The 15,427-nt window shown below is 36.9% G+C and overlaps 4 protein-coding genes and 1 long non-coding RNA gene across 11 annotated transcripts; 2 read left to right on the top strand and 3 right to left on the bottom strand.

Annotated features, from left to right (window-relative positions):
* Nucleotides 1-205: 205 nt before the first annotated feature.
* Nucleotides 206-3,048, bottom strand: LOC6611936 (ATP-dependent RNA helicase me31b). Its single transcript, XM_002036417.2, has 5 exons — nucleotides 2,802-3,048; nucleotides 1,780-1,879; nucleotides 1,318-1,696; nucleotides 597-1,244; nucleotides 206-528 (listed from the first exon to the last, which is right to left on the bottom strand). Exons 1-5 carry the CDS (start codon nucleotides 2,849-2,851, stop codon nucleotides 326-328), a joined length of 1,380 nt encoding a protein of 459 aa, XP_002036453.1. The 5' UTR covers nucleotides 2,852-3,048; the 3' UTR covers nucleotides 206-325.
* Nucleotides 3,049-3,395: 347 nt separating this feature from the next.
* LOC116802101 lies at nucleotides 3,396-4,417 on the bottom strand. Its single transcript, XR_004362471.1, has 2 exons — nucleotides 4,190-4,417; nucleotides 3,396-4,131 (listed from the first exon to the last, which is right to left on the bottom strand). It is a non-coding gene; the product is annotated as an uncharacterized LOC116802101 (long non-coding RNA).
* Nucleotides 4,418-4,476: 59 nt separating this feature from the next.
* Nucleotides 4,477-7,840, top strand: LOC6611935 (probable G-protein coupled receptor Mth-like 3). Of its 2 annotated transcripts, XM_032725227.1 has the most exons (7): nucleotides 4,477-5,489; nucleotides 5,856-6,028; nucleotides 6,117-6,372; nucleotides 6,615-6,693; nucleotides 6,756-6,934; nucleotides 7,005-7,391; nucleotides 7,462-7,840. In XM_032725227.1, the coding sequence occupies exons 1-7, from the start codon at nucleotides 4,571-4,573 to the stop codon at nucleotides 7,623-7,625; spliced, it is 2,157 nt and encodes a 718-aa protein (XP_032581118.1). In that variant the 5' UTR covers nucleotides 4,477-4,570; the 3' UTR covers nucleotides 7,626-7,840. The 2 variants fall into 2 exon arrangements, with proteins under 2 accessions (XP_032581118.1, XP_032581119.1); XM_032725228.1 differs by lacking the exons at nucleotides 6,615-6,693; nucleotides 6,756-6,934; nucleotides 7,005-7,391; nucleotides 7,462-7,840 and having other exon boundaries at nucleotides 6,112-6,246.
* Nucleotides 7,841-7,842: 2 nt separating this feature from the next.
* LOC6611934 (probable elongation factor 1-delta) lies at nucleotides 7,843-9,775 on the bottom strand. 2 transcript variants are annotated; one of them, XM_002036415.2, is made up of 3 exons: nucleotides 9,629-9,775; nucleotides 8,735-8,815; nucleotides 7,843-8,551 (listed from the first exon to the last, which is right to left on the bottom strand). In XM_002036415.2, exons 1-3 carry the CDS (start codon nucleotides 9,713-9,715, stop codon nucleotides 7,940-7,942), a joined length of 780 nt encoding a protein of 259 aa, XP_002036451.1. In that variant the 5' UTR covers nucleotides 9,716-9,775; the 3' UTR covers nucleotides 7,843-7,939. The 2 variants fall into 2 exon arrangements, with proteins under 2 accessions (XP_002036451.1, XP_032581127.1); XM_032725236.1 differs by lacking the exon at nucleotides 8,735-8,815.
* An 862-nt stretch (nucleotides 9,776-10,637) lies between these two features.
* LOC6611933 lies at nucleotides 10,638-14,492 on the top strand. Of its 5 annotated transcripts, none has more exons than XM_032713852.1 (5): nucleotides 10,638-10,772; nucleotides 12,317-12,567; nucleotides 12,647-12,844; nucleotides 12,907-13,068; nucleotides 13,127-14,492. In XM_032713852.1, exons 2-5 carry the CDS (start codon nucleotides 12,322-12,324, stop codon nucleotides 14,390-14,392), a joined length of 1,872 nt encoding a protein of 623 aa, XP_032569743.1. In that variant the 5' UTR covers nucleotides 10,638-10,772; nucleotides 12,317-12,321; the 3' UTR covers nucleotides 14,393-14,492. The 5 variants fall into 5 exon arrangements, with proteins under 5 accessions (XP_032569743.1, XP_032569741.1, XP_032569742.1 ...); XM_032713850.1 differs by having other exon boundaries at nucleotides 10,638-10,916; XM_032713851.1 differs by having other exon boundaries at nucleotides 10,638-10,944.
* The last annotated feature ends 935 nt before the right edge of the window (nucleotides 14,493-15,427 follow it).

Raw genomic sequence — 15,427 nt, 5'->3', positions numbered from 1 at the left:
CTAGGTTTATTATAAACGAACTTAATCGCTTGCCTGCCATTTAGGGCGCATGCTAGAGCCTAACTTTCTTATCAAATCCCAACTAGTTATCATCTAAGATAGCCAGTAATACTTCTCAGCACCAAAAACCCACAGAATGCAAGAAGTAAACGATCTCATTTTTATAGACCATTCGTTTCAGTTATCTTAAGAGCGCATTTAAAAATTGAATTGCTTTCCATTTATTTAATACAATTTTGATTTCTGAAATAGTTCATCTGTTTTTATTGATTCCACGATTTAGACTCTATTTCAGATCCTAGCGTTACACAAGGGCATATCCGTTTTATTTGCTAACGTTGCCCTCCTCGTTCGCAGAATTATTCAGATCACTGTTGTTGCAAGTATCGCCAACGGATGCGCCAACGTTTGCGACATAAAGGGCGGGGTCTATGACCTTCGGAATAGGCTTTATTTCGGTTCCAAGTTCCTTTTCAATCCGATGCAGATCAAACCGATCCTCGTATGTTATCAAATTAATAGCAATACCTTGAAACGAGAAACAGAGATTTGTTAATAGATGGTAAATATGAAATGATAATGTCAATTAAACTCACCCAAATGACCGAAACGTCCTGAGCGACCAATTCGATGCAAGTATGTCTCTGCCATTCGAGGGAAATCGAAATTGATTACTACATTCACGGCCTGCACGTCGATACCACGGGTGAACAGGTCGGAGCACACCAGATTGCGACAGAGTCCTTGGCGGAAATCGTGGAACACTCGATTTCTGTGTGCCTGGGCCATCTTAGCGTGTATGTAGTAACAGCAATATCCAAGCTCTGTGATCTTTTTGGCCAATAGCTCGACACGTTGCGTGGAATTGCAGAATATGATAGACTGATTGATTTGTAGCTTCGAAAACAGCGTATTCAAGCAGTGTACTTTCTGGCGCTCCTGTACGAATGCATAGTACTGAGTGACACCCTTTAGTGTTAGCTCCTCCATCAGGTTGATCTCGTAAGGCTCGCGTAAATGCTTCTCCATGAAATTCTTGACTGTTAGTGGAAATGTTGCGGAAAATAGCAAGATCTGTGGATCCTTTGGTAACTTTAGTATAACATGATCCAGCATGCCTTGAAAATCAAGCGACAATAGCTTATCGGCCTCATCCAAAACTAATATTCTGCAATGCGACATATCGGCAACTTTCTTATCCATCAGATCTAATATTCGTCCGGGAGTTGCAATAATTAATTGTACTGCAGGCGTAGGGGGGAAATGTAGAAAGTTTGTAATTAAACCGAATTATGTTTTTTAACTATCAAGACCCACCTTTTTGATAAATACGAAGAATGTCATCCTTTAGAATGGTACCTCCCGTTGTGACCATTACCCGGATATCAAGATGTTTCGCCAGCTCAATACATATCTGTGAGGTTTGTAGCGCCAACTCTCGGGTGGGGACCATCACAAGGGCCTGAATCTTGTCCTTGGTTGGGTCTATTTGTTCTAAAACTGGGATGCAGTAGGCTCCTGTCTTGCCTGTGCCGTTCTTGGCTCGAGCCAGCACATCTTTTCCACTTAAAGCTATAGGAATAGCTGCTTCCTGAATTGGCGAAGGGCGCTCCCATCCCTTCTCGAATATACCCATAAGCAGTTCTCTTTTAAGGCAAAACTCCTCGAATTCATTGCCTCGCGTATCGGTCACATCCTGAGTAAGGCAATACATTTATTTAGTTAGTTCGTATGTGCTCCGAATTGTATAAATTCCGATTGATTTGTCGGCAAACTCACAGTTGTTTTGAATCGGTTGTCCTTTGGCGGCAGCTTCAGCTTTGATTTCCAGCCCATATCGTCACTTGTGTTTCCAGCAATTTGAAGATCATTTATAATCCTGGATGAAAAGAGAATAATAAAATGGTAATTAAAGTATTACGTTAAAAGTAGGTCAAGCATTTAAATTGTGTATATATTTAGGCTAAAAATTGAAAAAAAATTTTTTTTTTATTTAATTTTGGTTTTTAGAATTTTGTAAACTAATTCTTTTATGTAAAGCGTATTTTAAGCTAAAGTCTAAGCCATTTATTAATAAAAATAATAATATTAATATTGATTTAAAATCGTAAGCAAAGTTGGCTAATGCCCTAAGTATTAAACAATTGAGTTTAAGAACTGAACAATCTAAATGCGATTGAACTCAACATTTTTTCTCTTTCGCACTTTTATGAAGGAGAGAAAAAGAAACGCTACTCCAAATTTTAAAATGGCAGCCCACGAATAACTGTTCACGGCGCTGAAATGGAAAAAAAATACCTGTTTTGTTCTGATCTCAAAAGTTGAGAATTGCCAAATAGAAGTTTTGCATCAATACATTGTTATTTTCTAAATGATTTAAGTCGATGCAATTGTATTTAGCAACACTTTTAACGGTAAATATTTCCACGAGTGCACATCTGCAACTACATATGTACATAACTCTTTTATACATATGTACACATGTTCCGCTAATACATACAATCAAGTGAAATAAATGTGAAAATTACATTGTTTGGTTTTTTTCATTAGATAACATGTTCTGCAGGTTTAGTTGTTAAGTGAAAACAGCCTAACTATATGATGTTGCTAAAATATAGATCTTCGGCTTTTACATGCTCAATTATTTGCAAAAATTTACGTTCTAAACTAGAAAACGGCTTGTTTTTTCGGAATCTAACCATAAATATGGGCTGGTGAATACGCATGCATATTATGTTTGTGGTGACACCAAGCGTGGGTCCTCTTGTGAAAACAAATAAATAAATATAAAATATACAAACCCCTTGCTTGTTAAATTAGTGTGCCCAGAATTTAACTTTTCAGTCATCATTATTCACAGTGAAATTTTAGTTTAGTTTGTTTAAAAAATGTATTTCGCTCTTTTTTGCTTTCGGTTGACTAATGAAGTCACTGCATTCACCGATTTTCATATACTGCTCACGTATTCAACTTTGCGTTTCAATATAAAATTTCACTTAGCTTCAAAATAGTCGAGTCGCCTTACAACATGCTATCAATAATACAAATTTCTGATGACTCGGAAAATATTTTCACTCGGTGTAGATAATAAATATATATTGCCCTGATTTGGAACGTTGGAATGAAACAAATTTTACAACTTCTAAACGTGTAAGAATAATTGAATACATGGGCGTAACATAAACAAATAAATATATTAACACATATTAAGACAAAAATTATTTTATTTCAAATTAAATTCAGCATTTAAATTTTCCTCTTATAAAACGTGTAGGTGCATATGTATACTCAAATATTTAAGACATTTGTTATGTTAGCTGCGTTATTTTAATTTTAAATTAATAAGAAAATCATTTTCAATATGCAACTCCACTCAGGCCGGGTTAAACACATCATTAAATTATATCATAAACAATTTATGAAATGCATTTTTAATTTTTGTCAGATGAAGCAGCTGCCTGTGTGAACAGGACTTAGACCTGTTCCATTTCTAGTAGGAACGACAGGAAGACTTCGAACGTGTTTGAAGTAGAACATCTTAGTTAAGCTTTAAATTGATTATCGGCGATTTATATTTATATAATAACCTTTCATATATAATTTAAAAATATTAAATATATGTCTCTCAAGCACACATTAGAAACGAACTGATAAACAATAAAATAAAATAAATAAAAATATATATAATCATTTAATCCTATCACCACTATGTTTTTGATTTCTAAGTCTTTTCTTTAACAATAGATTTATGCTTTGTTCCTGCGTATTCCGATTGGAAAATGACAAAATTCATATATTTATATTAAAATAAATAAATAGTACTTGGGATAGGGGAGATTTTTATATTATACAAAAGGAAGATATAGAAATGACATTTATGTCTGTGTTGAAACTAAAGAAATATGTCAGCTAATAACTAGACTTAAGTTCATTGAAAAGATAAGTACTTGCGTATCCTTGACAGTTTCTAAGGGATTAATGGTACGTCGCGTACTTAGACGATTAAAGGATCCATTGCCTACCTCACCCACCTTTGTAGGTATGTGTGTATCTGTGTACCTTATCAATTTCCCCTTAATGAGCTTTGCACAATGTTAACACGAGCAGTCGCATTTGTCTTGCCGTCAGAAGCTAGTGTACAAAGTCATCAATTGAATTGTGTAGATAGATATGTGTAAGAGCAACGTACCTAAATAAATATGCGGCCATTTGGGTGTATTGATACCATCCGTGAGCACCCCCAGCATGCTAAGTGTTGGGCACTCCATGGGGCATAACTTATTTGTACAAGCTTACGAGAATCCATAAATGTATTGCCTATATACGTCGAGTTGTGTCCGTCTGTGTGCGGGCCAAATGTTTACCCATAAACATTCGCATTTGCTCGCGAAGGAATCGCGAAGACTTCAGTTCAGTTCGTTAAATCCGGCAACTGCATGCGGTTCGAAGTGTTTATGGTCCGATAACGGTTCCTCAATGATAAGATATGAAAAGTTCGTTCTAAGAAAAGACGCAAACATTACACAAGCTCGCAAATTGGTCATTGAAAATAAAAGACGAGGCGTAAACAATGAACATCGGACTAAGTTTAGTGTGCCTGATTTTAAGTGGCATTTCAAAAGTGCTCGCCGTTCAGTTATGCTGCCCCGCGAATTCGTTACTATTCAAATACAGACGCAGTGCGGACAATGCGGAAATATTCCAGTGCGCTTCCGCCGCAAGCAACATCAGTGAACTTCCGGATCTTGCCCAAGTGATAGGCAAATTGATAGCACCAGTGGGCCTTGGATTAGAAGAAGCCACCAATGACTCAGGCCACCACCGATTCGCACTATCAAAGTGCCAGAACTTTAGCAGTCTGAGTATAAGTGATTTAGGTGAACGCACCTTGAATTTGCGAAATAACTCGTGCATTGGACTATTAAACAGACGTCTCATCGTTTTATCTTGTGAATTTGAAAAGAATGTGCCGTCTCAAAGTGTTGGATTTGTAAACAAGTGCTGCCCACAGGGATTTATTTACGTTTCCGAAAATAATACATGCAAACCGGGCGAAAGCGATTTCTTTGTTTATACCTCCATCATCAGCAGTCCAATTATATTTTTTGATAACACCCTAAACTGTTCCGACCACGGAGCACTCGTGGAATATACGGTGTCCTCCGGAAAAGTCCACTTTCATAATAACTCGTTGATTTGGAAAGATGGATCCAACAGTTTGACCAGCTCCAAGTTTTGCATCGAAGCTATACACGACTCCGGCGATGCGGATTTGGATGGAGGAGCATTTCCGGAACAGAAGTTCCTGGTGCGTGCTTGCCAGGAAACGAAAATTTGCCAAAAAATACCCTGTATTCGACGTTGTTGTGCCGAAGGTGAAATGTATGCCAAAGGAAATTCCAGTACCTATTGCAAAATCGATGGAACCGATTTCAAATTCGAGGGCTTTCAGAACCTAAATATCAACGCAAACTTCTCAAAACCCTCAGGTATGTCGTCACCAGTTTTATAGTTGTTTTTATAGGTTTTTTCTAGCAGGAAACGAGCGCCAATTGAATGCAGTAATCGCCCATTAGAGTCGTAAACTTAATGATCAAAAATATTATTAAGAATTGGAAGCAATCGATGTTGATGTTTTCCATTTGTCTGATCAAATAGGTGGTATAAACAATTGATTTAAAGTGCCTGGCAAATGTTGCTATCGGAAGTTATTTACGTCATACATTAGTAGTGACATTTTTCATTTTAATTATTTTTGTCAAACTTTCTTATCTAACTAATCAACGAGTGAATGACACATTTGCCTTTTTATTGACATAGGTCAGATTGTAAAGTGTGTGTTCACTACTTTTCAGATTTCGGAATTGTTCACGGCCTGCAGTGCCCAAAGTTTCGCTTGGATCCTGACAATTTTCCAGACGATTCGCATACGATCAATCCGTCCAATGGCTCACTTATCATTCATAACACGTTCAAAACCTACACGAATACCCAGTACTGCGTGGAGCGTGTTAGACCCAATCAAAAGGTAAACTCCTTCCTATTTGAATTGACATATTTTGTACAGTATTGTATTGTGCAATCCTAACTATTTGCCTTCGTTCCTTTCAGAGCAGCTGTATACATTTTTGTGCTTTGACAATAAGGTGGTGACCGGCGACAGGATTCGCTTCAAGATGTACCCCATTGGCCTGCTCATATCCTGCTGCTTCTATGCACTCACACTGATTGTCTACATCTCGATTGCCAAATTGAGGAACCTGCCCGGCAAAATCCTAATTTGCCTCGTTAGCAGCTTGTTTGCCGCATATCTGGGAATCGCGCTGGGCCAATTGCGACCCACTTCGAATGACGACATCTGTTTTCTATCTGGTGGGTAATGCAGCCATTAGGTAATTAGTTTAATAATCCTGCTGGGACAGGAGACGACAAGTTATTATCGATAATATTTATTATTACCTTCATATTTATACTCGTCAAGTTCTTTATTGTTTAAGGGTATTCTGTCTCAATTTCTTGTTACATTTTAGAGCCTAAATGATATATATTTTCTTTTCGAACTTCTTTAGTTAATAATATATTTATTTCTTGTATTTATTTATTGTATCTTGAAGGTTTTTTCGTGTACTTCTGTTTAATGGCTGCCTTTTCTTGGATGAACATTACTTCCTTTGACATATGGAAAACATTTGGGCAAGTACAAATACTTTTGAAAATAGAAAAACTTACAATAATGTATACTGATTCAATTATAGATCAACTAAGATTAAAAGCTGCGAAAAGAGCGACCTGAGAAGGCAGTTTATTTGGTATTCGTGTTATGGCTGGGGTCTACCAACTTTGCTAACTGCAATAACCATAGCTTTTACGAAATCTGACATTTTACCGGATGCGGTTCGTCCAAATTTTGGACACGGTCGTTGCTGGTTTACGTGTAAGTTAAAAATCTACTTAAAATATAATTTAAATATCAACGTATTTATGTATTTTTGTATTAATTACAGATGATTCTTTTGGCTCAGCCAGCTTGTTGTTCTTTTCGGGTCCAGTCGGCATACTCTTCATTATAAACTTGGTTCTATTCGTGCTCACGATGAAATATTGCAACAAAGTGAAGAATGAGATATACAAGATGCAGAGCTTGAACAGCGACAAGCCAGTTCTGAAAAGACGATTCTTTCAGGACAAAACCAGATTCGTTATGAACACGAAACTGTGTTTCGTAATGGGCATCACCTGGCTTTTGGAAATAGTTAGCATTCTCTTTTACGATCACAAGAAAACGTTCTTCTGGACCATCAGCGATTCGTTCAATGTGCTACTTGGAATCTTTGTCTTCATTATATTTGTGTTTAAGCGCAGAATTTATAACGAAATTATGGGTAACTTTGGTAAGTTTCGGTGGCATCAATTCACTGGCAGTTAGTTCAATTAACTAACTATTAACTATTTAATCTATAGGTCTGCAATCAAATCCGAGCAGTGCATCGACCAGAACCCGCGCTGGCTTGACCAAGTCGTGTGCTCCAACCAGCACCGCGATGACCACGCTGCGACATTCTCCTGGCAGCTGTGAGTTTAAGCGCCAAACGTCGACGAGACCCGAAAACGAAGTTATGCTTTAAGATGGTTAAATAACTTATGATTAACTATTTATAATTTGTAGAGCCTTATGAAACTAGTCCCTCAGTTTAATCATTAATCATATGTGCATAATTTAGCTGTGACCTGGAATATTTATTTAATAGGTAATTTGCATTGTTTTTATACTCGTGCGTAAATTAATTTAATTAATCAAAGAATGGCGAATACATGACTTAAACCCAGTTCAAATACAGTTTCTTAAGTTGTTTTTATCAAAATATTTATTTAGATGACTCGAAAACACATTTGTAATGAGGCAAATCCGATCGTGAATTGTAAAAATATATGTTACTCCTTAGATTTTGTTGAACGCAGCGATGTCAACACTTTGGACAAAGTCCTCCAGTTTCTCGATCTCCTCAGTCAGCCAATCGACGGAAACCTTATCATCCTCAACCACGCATGAGATGCTCAGCTTCTGGATGCCGAAGGCAACTGGCACGAATTTGGAAGCTCCCCACAGTAGACCGTCCTGGGTGATTTTGCGGATTTCCGTCTCCATAACCTTCAGATCGGTCTCATCGTCCCACGGCTTAACATCCAGAATGATGTTCGACTTGGCAATAATTTGAACTTTCTTGGCCTTCTTGGCAGCATAGGCTGCCAGCCTTTCCTCCCTAATGCGGGCCGCCTCTCCGTCCTCCTCCTCGCTTTCCGATCCGAATAGATCCACATCGTCATCGTCGTCATTTGATTCTGGTTTTTTCGCTTCGGCCTCGGGCTGTTTCGACTCTCCATTCGTCAATTTCAGCTGACTTTCCACGGCGAACAAGCGCTTCACTGTGTCAGTCAAAAGTTGGTTCAACAAGGAAACCTGGGTCTTCAAATCCTTGTGTTCACCCTCCAATTGGGCCAGACGCTTGGCCAGCTCGGACTGTAAGCCATCGTCCAGAGTAACGCCATCGATCTGGAAACACAAAAGGCTTGCTTAATAATTCAAATTCAAGGGATATGTTGATTATAAGTACAGACTAAATATAATGTAAATAATAATTACACAATTCTCTACAAAGTTTTAAAGAAACCGAAAGAAATCTAGGAATGTGATCAAATCAAATGTTGAAATACAAAGATTTATCACAATAGTTACCTTTTCCAGCGAGTTCTGTATGTGTTCCCTAGCCTTTGCGATTTCGCTTACTAATGGGCTGTAGTGGCTGCGATCAGTTACCTTTAAAAATAAGACAACACCATTGATTACTTGTGTGAACTGACATTTGGTGTATCGAATGGTTGACAAAGGATTTTAGGGATAATAATTCAAACAAAATGAGATGTTTTATGTACGGGCATCTACTTCAAGTATGTTGTCATGCAAGCATGTTGAAATACTGATAAGCCTCACTCTAATCAGCCCAAAAATTGCACGTATTTTTAATATTATACAATGCAGTGCTATACATTTTGTTAATATTTGTGTAGATAGAATACAACGTATTTAAACCTCACTTAACTATAGTATTTCCCTGAACTTCAACATGTTTTAACTTTGTATACATCGATTTGTTTTTGGCACATTTTTATTGAATAAAAGAATTTTGTTGTGTAGGTGTCATGTTAAGTACTTAAATTTTGCGTACTATATTTTGTATTTATACCAATTGCCAAACGGGAAGTGCATTAAAAATTCGGCTTGCTAAAGTTAGTTTTCTCTCAAAATCTGTTTTCTATACACTTCACGCACATAGTTATATTGTTTAAAAGTGTTCAACGTTCACCTGTTACATACAGCTACAAGAATATAAATGTAATGTGCAATATGAACACAGCAATTGAAAATCAAAGGCAGATAAATATAGAAATCTTTTTATAGATCATTCTACGCGTGTGTTGAAGTTTAGAACATGTGTGTTTCGGCGTCCTTGCTATTAAAACAAACAGATTTGCAATAAACATTGCCAAAACCATTTGAATTGCTTTACCGGCCACGTGAAACTGGCTATCAACTTAAGTACTTATGGCTGGGATTGCTTAGTGATTTTACCTTCTGGGGACCCTCGTAGAATCGCTTCTCGGCAAGATCGTAGCGGCTCTTGTCAGCCCAGAATTTGTCCAATGCCTCTATTTTCATTTTTAGTCGTTTCCTCGCAGATTCGCTCAAACACGTTGCACAATTGGCAGAACAATACGATAAAACGTTTTGTAAGGATTGCACGTATATCGATATCTACACTATCGTATTTTATTTTTATTGCTAAAGAAACGGTGGAAATGGAATACAAAAATTATTTTTGCTTCACTTCATTTTTAACACGTTCTCATTTTTATACGAACTGCTTTTTGAAGTGGGAGTAAATAAGCTAATTTATTGCAATTTTTGCAATGCGTCCATACAATTAAACCAATTATAAGTGCTAAAACTAAAAAAAATAAGTTTGATCTCAATATAGCAAAATGTAAGTTCCACGTGGCTCGATTTTTTGGAGATGACGAACTTTTGCTACTTTTGCAAGAGTGTTAAGACTTTGTGATGGGTTGCAACAAAATGTCGGTGATGCGTTAAGAGATATTATGAAAGAGGCATACTGAGTTATTTAGCATCTTCCAATTAACTATTTAATGCTTCTACTACTTACTTACTTACTGTTATTTCTTATTATTACGACGGACCTCGACCTTGTTTGCTACTTACTAAAAAGCTAGAAAAGGATATCATAATATGTAAAAATGTTTCAATGTTTAACGTTGACTTCTAGTTTTTTATCATTATTCTATTTACTTTAAGCTATGATCCCCAATAATACGTAAATGTATTTTTCTTTACTGTGTATAAGAGATTAACAGCTGTTTACATCAGCTGCGTTTTACGGAACAGAAATAATTTGATGTTAGATTTTACATAAAAATCCCAGTACATTGTTTTTTATTTACAGTAAAAAGCTTTTTAAGAGCAAAATAAAAGTGGAACACCACATTTTGTTTCGTTTTCGCGTTTCAATTTGAAGACTGGGTAGTATTTGTCACAATTATTTCAGCCATTTACCAGTCAGTTCTCACTTCGACTATTCGATAGCAACTACAACAAATAGTTTTTTTACGAAGAAAGTGTTGTGTACTGTAACTATGTTATCATATTTGTGATTGTAGATCTCGGTGTCTACCGTTTTGTTAATCATTGCGAATTCTTGGTGCGTACGGATGGAGATTCTATTTTGATTGGTTCTTGAGACTCCTTTCTAATGGATTCACACAGTGATATGTATATGCAGAGAGCACTGAGAATTCCACAGCACTGAGTTTAATGTATTTCCATACAAAATCAGTGTCGAAATGTTCGTTATCAACCAGTTTAACGTATAAGTGTGTACTATTCAAATTATATTTCAAATGATGATGAATATAGTAATTTTCGTTGCGTGTATTACATACACTCGTCTAAATCAGGTGGGATATTTATACCACAGCATAATTGTGATGACTCCATTTAACATATGACTATTTGTGTTTATGTACAATTATCTAGATGTGCTTGTGTGAGTGCGTGTACGTATAAAAATGTCCCTAGTTATGCAGTAAAAATTTTATTTGCAAACTTATTCCAATTCCCTTGGTATACATATGTGTGTTTCCCGTGTGTGTGTGCGCGTGTGTGTGCATGTACACATGAGAGCAATTCGTGGTTTTTCAGTAAGGAAATCTGCAGTTAGACGCAAGGTTTATGAGCTGCCCCCTTTTCAAAAGTGAAACGCTGGTCGTGTCTCGCCACAAGAATATATAACTCATATAAACTGCATAGTTCGCATTCGCGTGGCGAAATCGCAAAAACCTGTAAGTGGGAACATTCCAATTCATGTTAATTTCATGAAATCGCTAGGCGTAACCATTTGCTTTGGTTCTAAACCAGTGTGGCAACGCCTTTGGCAAAACAAGTCTTTAAAAAAAATTTTTTAATCATATTGCTGTACTTTATTGGTACAATTTGTGTACGATATGTAGTACCTAATAAAGGTACATTTCAGGAATTGTAATTTTCCAAAAAAAAAAAAAAAAAAATCCCTCGATACTTTTATCGATTGTCGCCATGGACTGGACAGTCTGGATCTTCGCCATTTTGTGGTTATCGCTCGCCAATTTTTAATGTGACCGTTCTTCAAATGGTCCTGCAAAGATGTAATGTTTTGCAGTCACTAAACTAGATATTTCTAAAACAAAAGGGGCAGAAACAGTTATGTATTCTGGAGCATGATCCCTGGGCGTTACAGTGGGCGTGGCAATTCAATTCCAAGGTAGCTCTTATAGTACCCAAGAACTTTACGATTATACGGACACATACGGACGGACAGACAGATATGCCTTTATTGGCTTGACTAGTAAACCTGATCAAGGCTATAAAGACTTGTTAGTGTTGGGAACGTTCCCTTCTACGTGGCACATATTCTTCAACGAATCTAATATACCTTTTTACTTTTTACGAGTAACTATTATAATACAAAACAGAGAGAGACGTTCATAAGGACGGACATACGGACATAATTAGATGCACTCCTGGTCAAGATATACTGCGCCCTTCACTTATCACAACTGCTAATAAATATTCGAGATCGTTTGGGTTTTAAGAAAGTATAGTAGTTTCGAATTTTTAAGTATATATGTAAATAATCGTTTTTATCGGTTCGCCAGGAAAACTATCGATAACATGTCAATAAAATATATCATTTTAATTCACTTGCAGTGACAATGGATGAAAAGGATAAAGCTCAACACAACATGATATCCAACCTACCGCTTTTGTTTGCGAACGGATATCCAACATCCCTAGAAAAAATTACGGAGTCCCAGTTAGAAAATTTTATTCCCTTCATGGTGCAATGCTCTTTAGGACATATAAACTTACCAAAGAAAATAGATTGCAGTGAACCAGAATGGTGGCCTGAAAGCGCTCCTTTCGAGATTCCGCTCAAAAAGCCGAAAGCATTTGTTGGGGTAAGCTTTTTTCCCTTACCTTTTGATTTTAAGATTCACCCCCATAAATGGCTAATATATACCTGTATCTATTTTCCAGAATTGGATGGAAAAAATGAAAGAAATTGTGGTTATATGCTATCAATTTCACAAAAGCCTATTTCTATTAAGATTTTGTAATGACTTAGCTGCGTATGAACACGCGAGCTTAAGATTCATAAACAATTATAACTCAACAACTTCATTGTATGACAGAAGGAACAACAAACTGTTGGTTACCTTTCGAAATGAAAACATGGTAAGTCTACTTTGAATAATCGGGTTTTAGCATTAGTTCATTCTGAATTGGTTATTTTGCAGTCATATGATAGACAACAAAAAAACAGAAAGTGCTTGTTGCTGCAAAAGAACAACAGTTCCATTAGCGAAAACGTACAGCATATGATGGTTGAGCCACCCCCTTTTGATATATACCTATGCGACAACTGTGATGCGGAACTTTATTCTAAAGAAGCTATACTCGTAAGTTGATTGCAAGAGATTGCCAAAGTTAATAGTTAATAACTCTATTGCAAAACAGGAACACGAAAACATTTGTTGCATGGAGGATGACGTTATACTTTGTGATTCCCCTGAGCCAGATAACAAAAGTGATGGGAAAAACGAAGATATCGAACAGCGCAACGCCTTTCTCTTAAACTTTAACCTGCAGCCCAAATCCTCAGATAATAGTTTATCTAAAGAGAAACAGAAAACACATTCTTTCAGCGAAGAAACATCAACGGACACATCAAACAGAAAGAGGCGTTTACCATCGCGGAGAAATCGAACAGTTCATTCGTTTAGTAGGTGTTCGTTTATCCCAATTTCATCACCTGCAGGACAGCAATTGTTGAAGTCGACAAAACAAACAATATCAATGGAATATATTGCGGAAAGACAGGAACGCCTGGAACGCTTTTGTTACACTCCGTTGATCAATAAATCAAATACCAGGCAAAAGTATTTCGAAAAAAAAACAAACACTACAGTGCATTGTACATTTAAAAAGTCACATGAACACAATTATCACATATATTCCTTTCCGCGGCGTCAATTTGTTAAACGCAGGGACACTACTGAGAACTTTTTGTTTTTGAACTCTCCGCTGATTAAGCAATGCCGTCCAATATCAGTCAGATTGAAAAAAATATCCGAACACGTAATGGAAGAGCAAAATCACACTGCAAATACAAAACTCAATATAAGACTAACACGCCACAATTCGCTCAACTCGCACTGGAGGATTTCACCCACAAAGGAAGTAGTTGTTGATACAATTGACTTATGCTCCTCGGACGACGATGAGCAGCCAGAGCCAGCAATAGGCTCGCCCAAAAGACTTGGCTCGGATGCACTTACTGTAATAAAACATACGCATAACAGCAGAAAGTTGCCCAGTAGCCGGGCCGTCGAGCCAAGCAAATGTGCTCCAGAGCCAGAATCAGTAGTAGTCGATAATTCGGTTAAACCCCTACAGCAATCTTTATATATTTTTTCAAACTATAAGGCTAACTCTGTAATTAGTCGCTGTACCGTGGACTCGATAGCCAATCATTCACTGGTTGGTTCTCTGAGTACAACGAATACTTTTGCTGATTCTGAGGGACACAGAAAGGAATACAATCAGGAAAACTGCAATTTTTCTAAGAACTTGGTCGCAATCACAGACTGGTATGCTCATTCGGCTAATTCGGAAAAGAGCACTACAAATCAGACTACTGAGAGTAGTACGTTTGATGCGATTTCCGGGACTCCGCCTTTCAATGGCACTGGGCGTATAATTTCCATTGATTTAACTTCTTAGACATTTTAATCGATAGTTAAGTTAAGAAATTGTTATTTTACAAGAAAACCTAAACTAAGAATTACCATATATGAATAAATAATTTGTTTAAATACTTTTATATTTAATGTCTACATTCATTTTCTGTAGAAGAACCCTATTGGTTTGGGATCTCTTCCACCACGTATAGGTGGTAATCAGTATGTTGTCCATCCGTTTTCTTCATAGCCCTAAGCGTTAATCGATACTCTGGTCGTTTGAAAGCATAGTACACGACAATTCCAAGCTTATCTTGTGGGTTATGAGTCACATCATAATTTTATTACGTCATTAAAGAAAGAGAGAGAGGACGTCAGAGTTAATAAAAAGTGAACCAGTCTTTTCGGTAAGTCTGTGTACTTTGTTTTCTATGTATGTATGTACCTCAACCATCATGTACGCCCTATTGTCCCCTTTGTCCGTCCGTATGAACGTCGATATTCTACTATTAACTCTTAGACCTTCTAAAAGTGCTTAAATTAAAAAGCGAGGCAGATGGGGTGATGTCCACGAAAGTGGAAAAAGCCCTATGTACGACAGATGCTTAACATCGCCATCACACCGCCTGTTTCAGTCGATTCAGCTGTACACGTCAGCTGCTTTTGGTTTGGCATACCTCGTTTTATATCGTAATTTCCATTCATTCCGCTGGGATAAGGAATTTTATATAAAGTGGACCATCCCAGATGTTTCTATCCCATACTGTTCCGCTCGACGCATTCTCACTAAAAAGAATCCTATAGTAGTCTTATTTGTGTGATGCAAAACATATAAAAGAAAACATTTTAAATGTTTATTTCATCATCACATGAATTTGTATTCCCTTCTCGGTCGCATTCGAAAATATAAACCTTTTCCATCGGAATTGATATACATTTGTGATCACGGTTATCCATTTATAAAATGGATAATTGTCTAATAAATTTCGTATTCTTTTAAGTTAAATATAAACATTTCTTTTCCTGCTTATCATTTTCAGCCTATGTAAAGAAAAAAAGCCAAGCCATCATCACTGAA

The sequence above is a fragment of the Drosophila sechellia genome, chromosome 2L, assembly GCF_004382195.2.
Source record: "Drosophila sechellia strain sech25 chromosome 2L, ASM438219v1, whole genome shotgun sequence".
NCBI lineage: Eukaryota > Metazoa > Arthropoda > Insecta > Diptera > Drosophilidae > Drosophila > Drosophila sechellia.
This window is presented reverse-complemented; position numbering and strand designations above follow the sequence as displayed.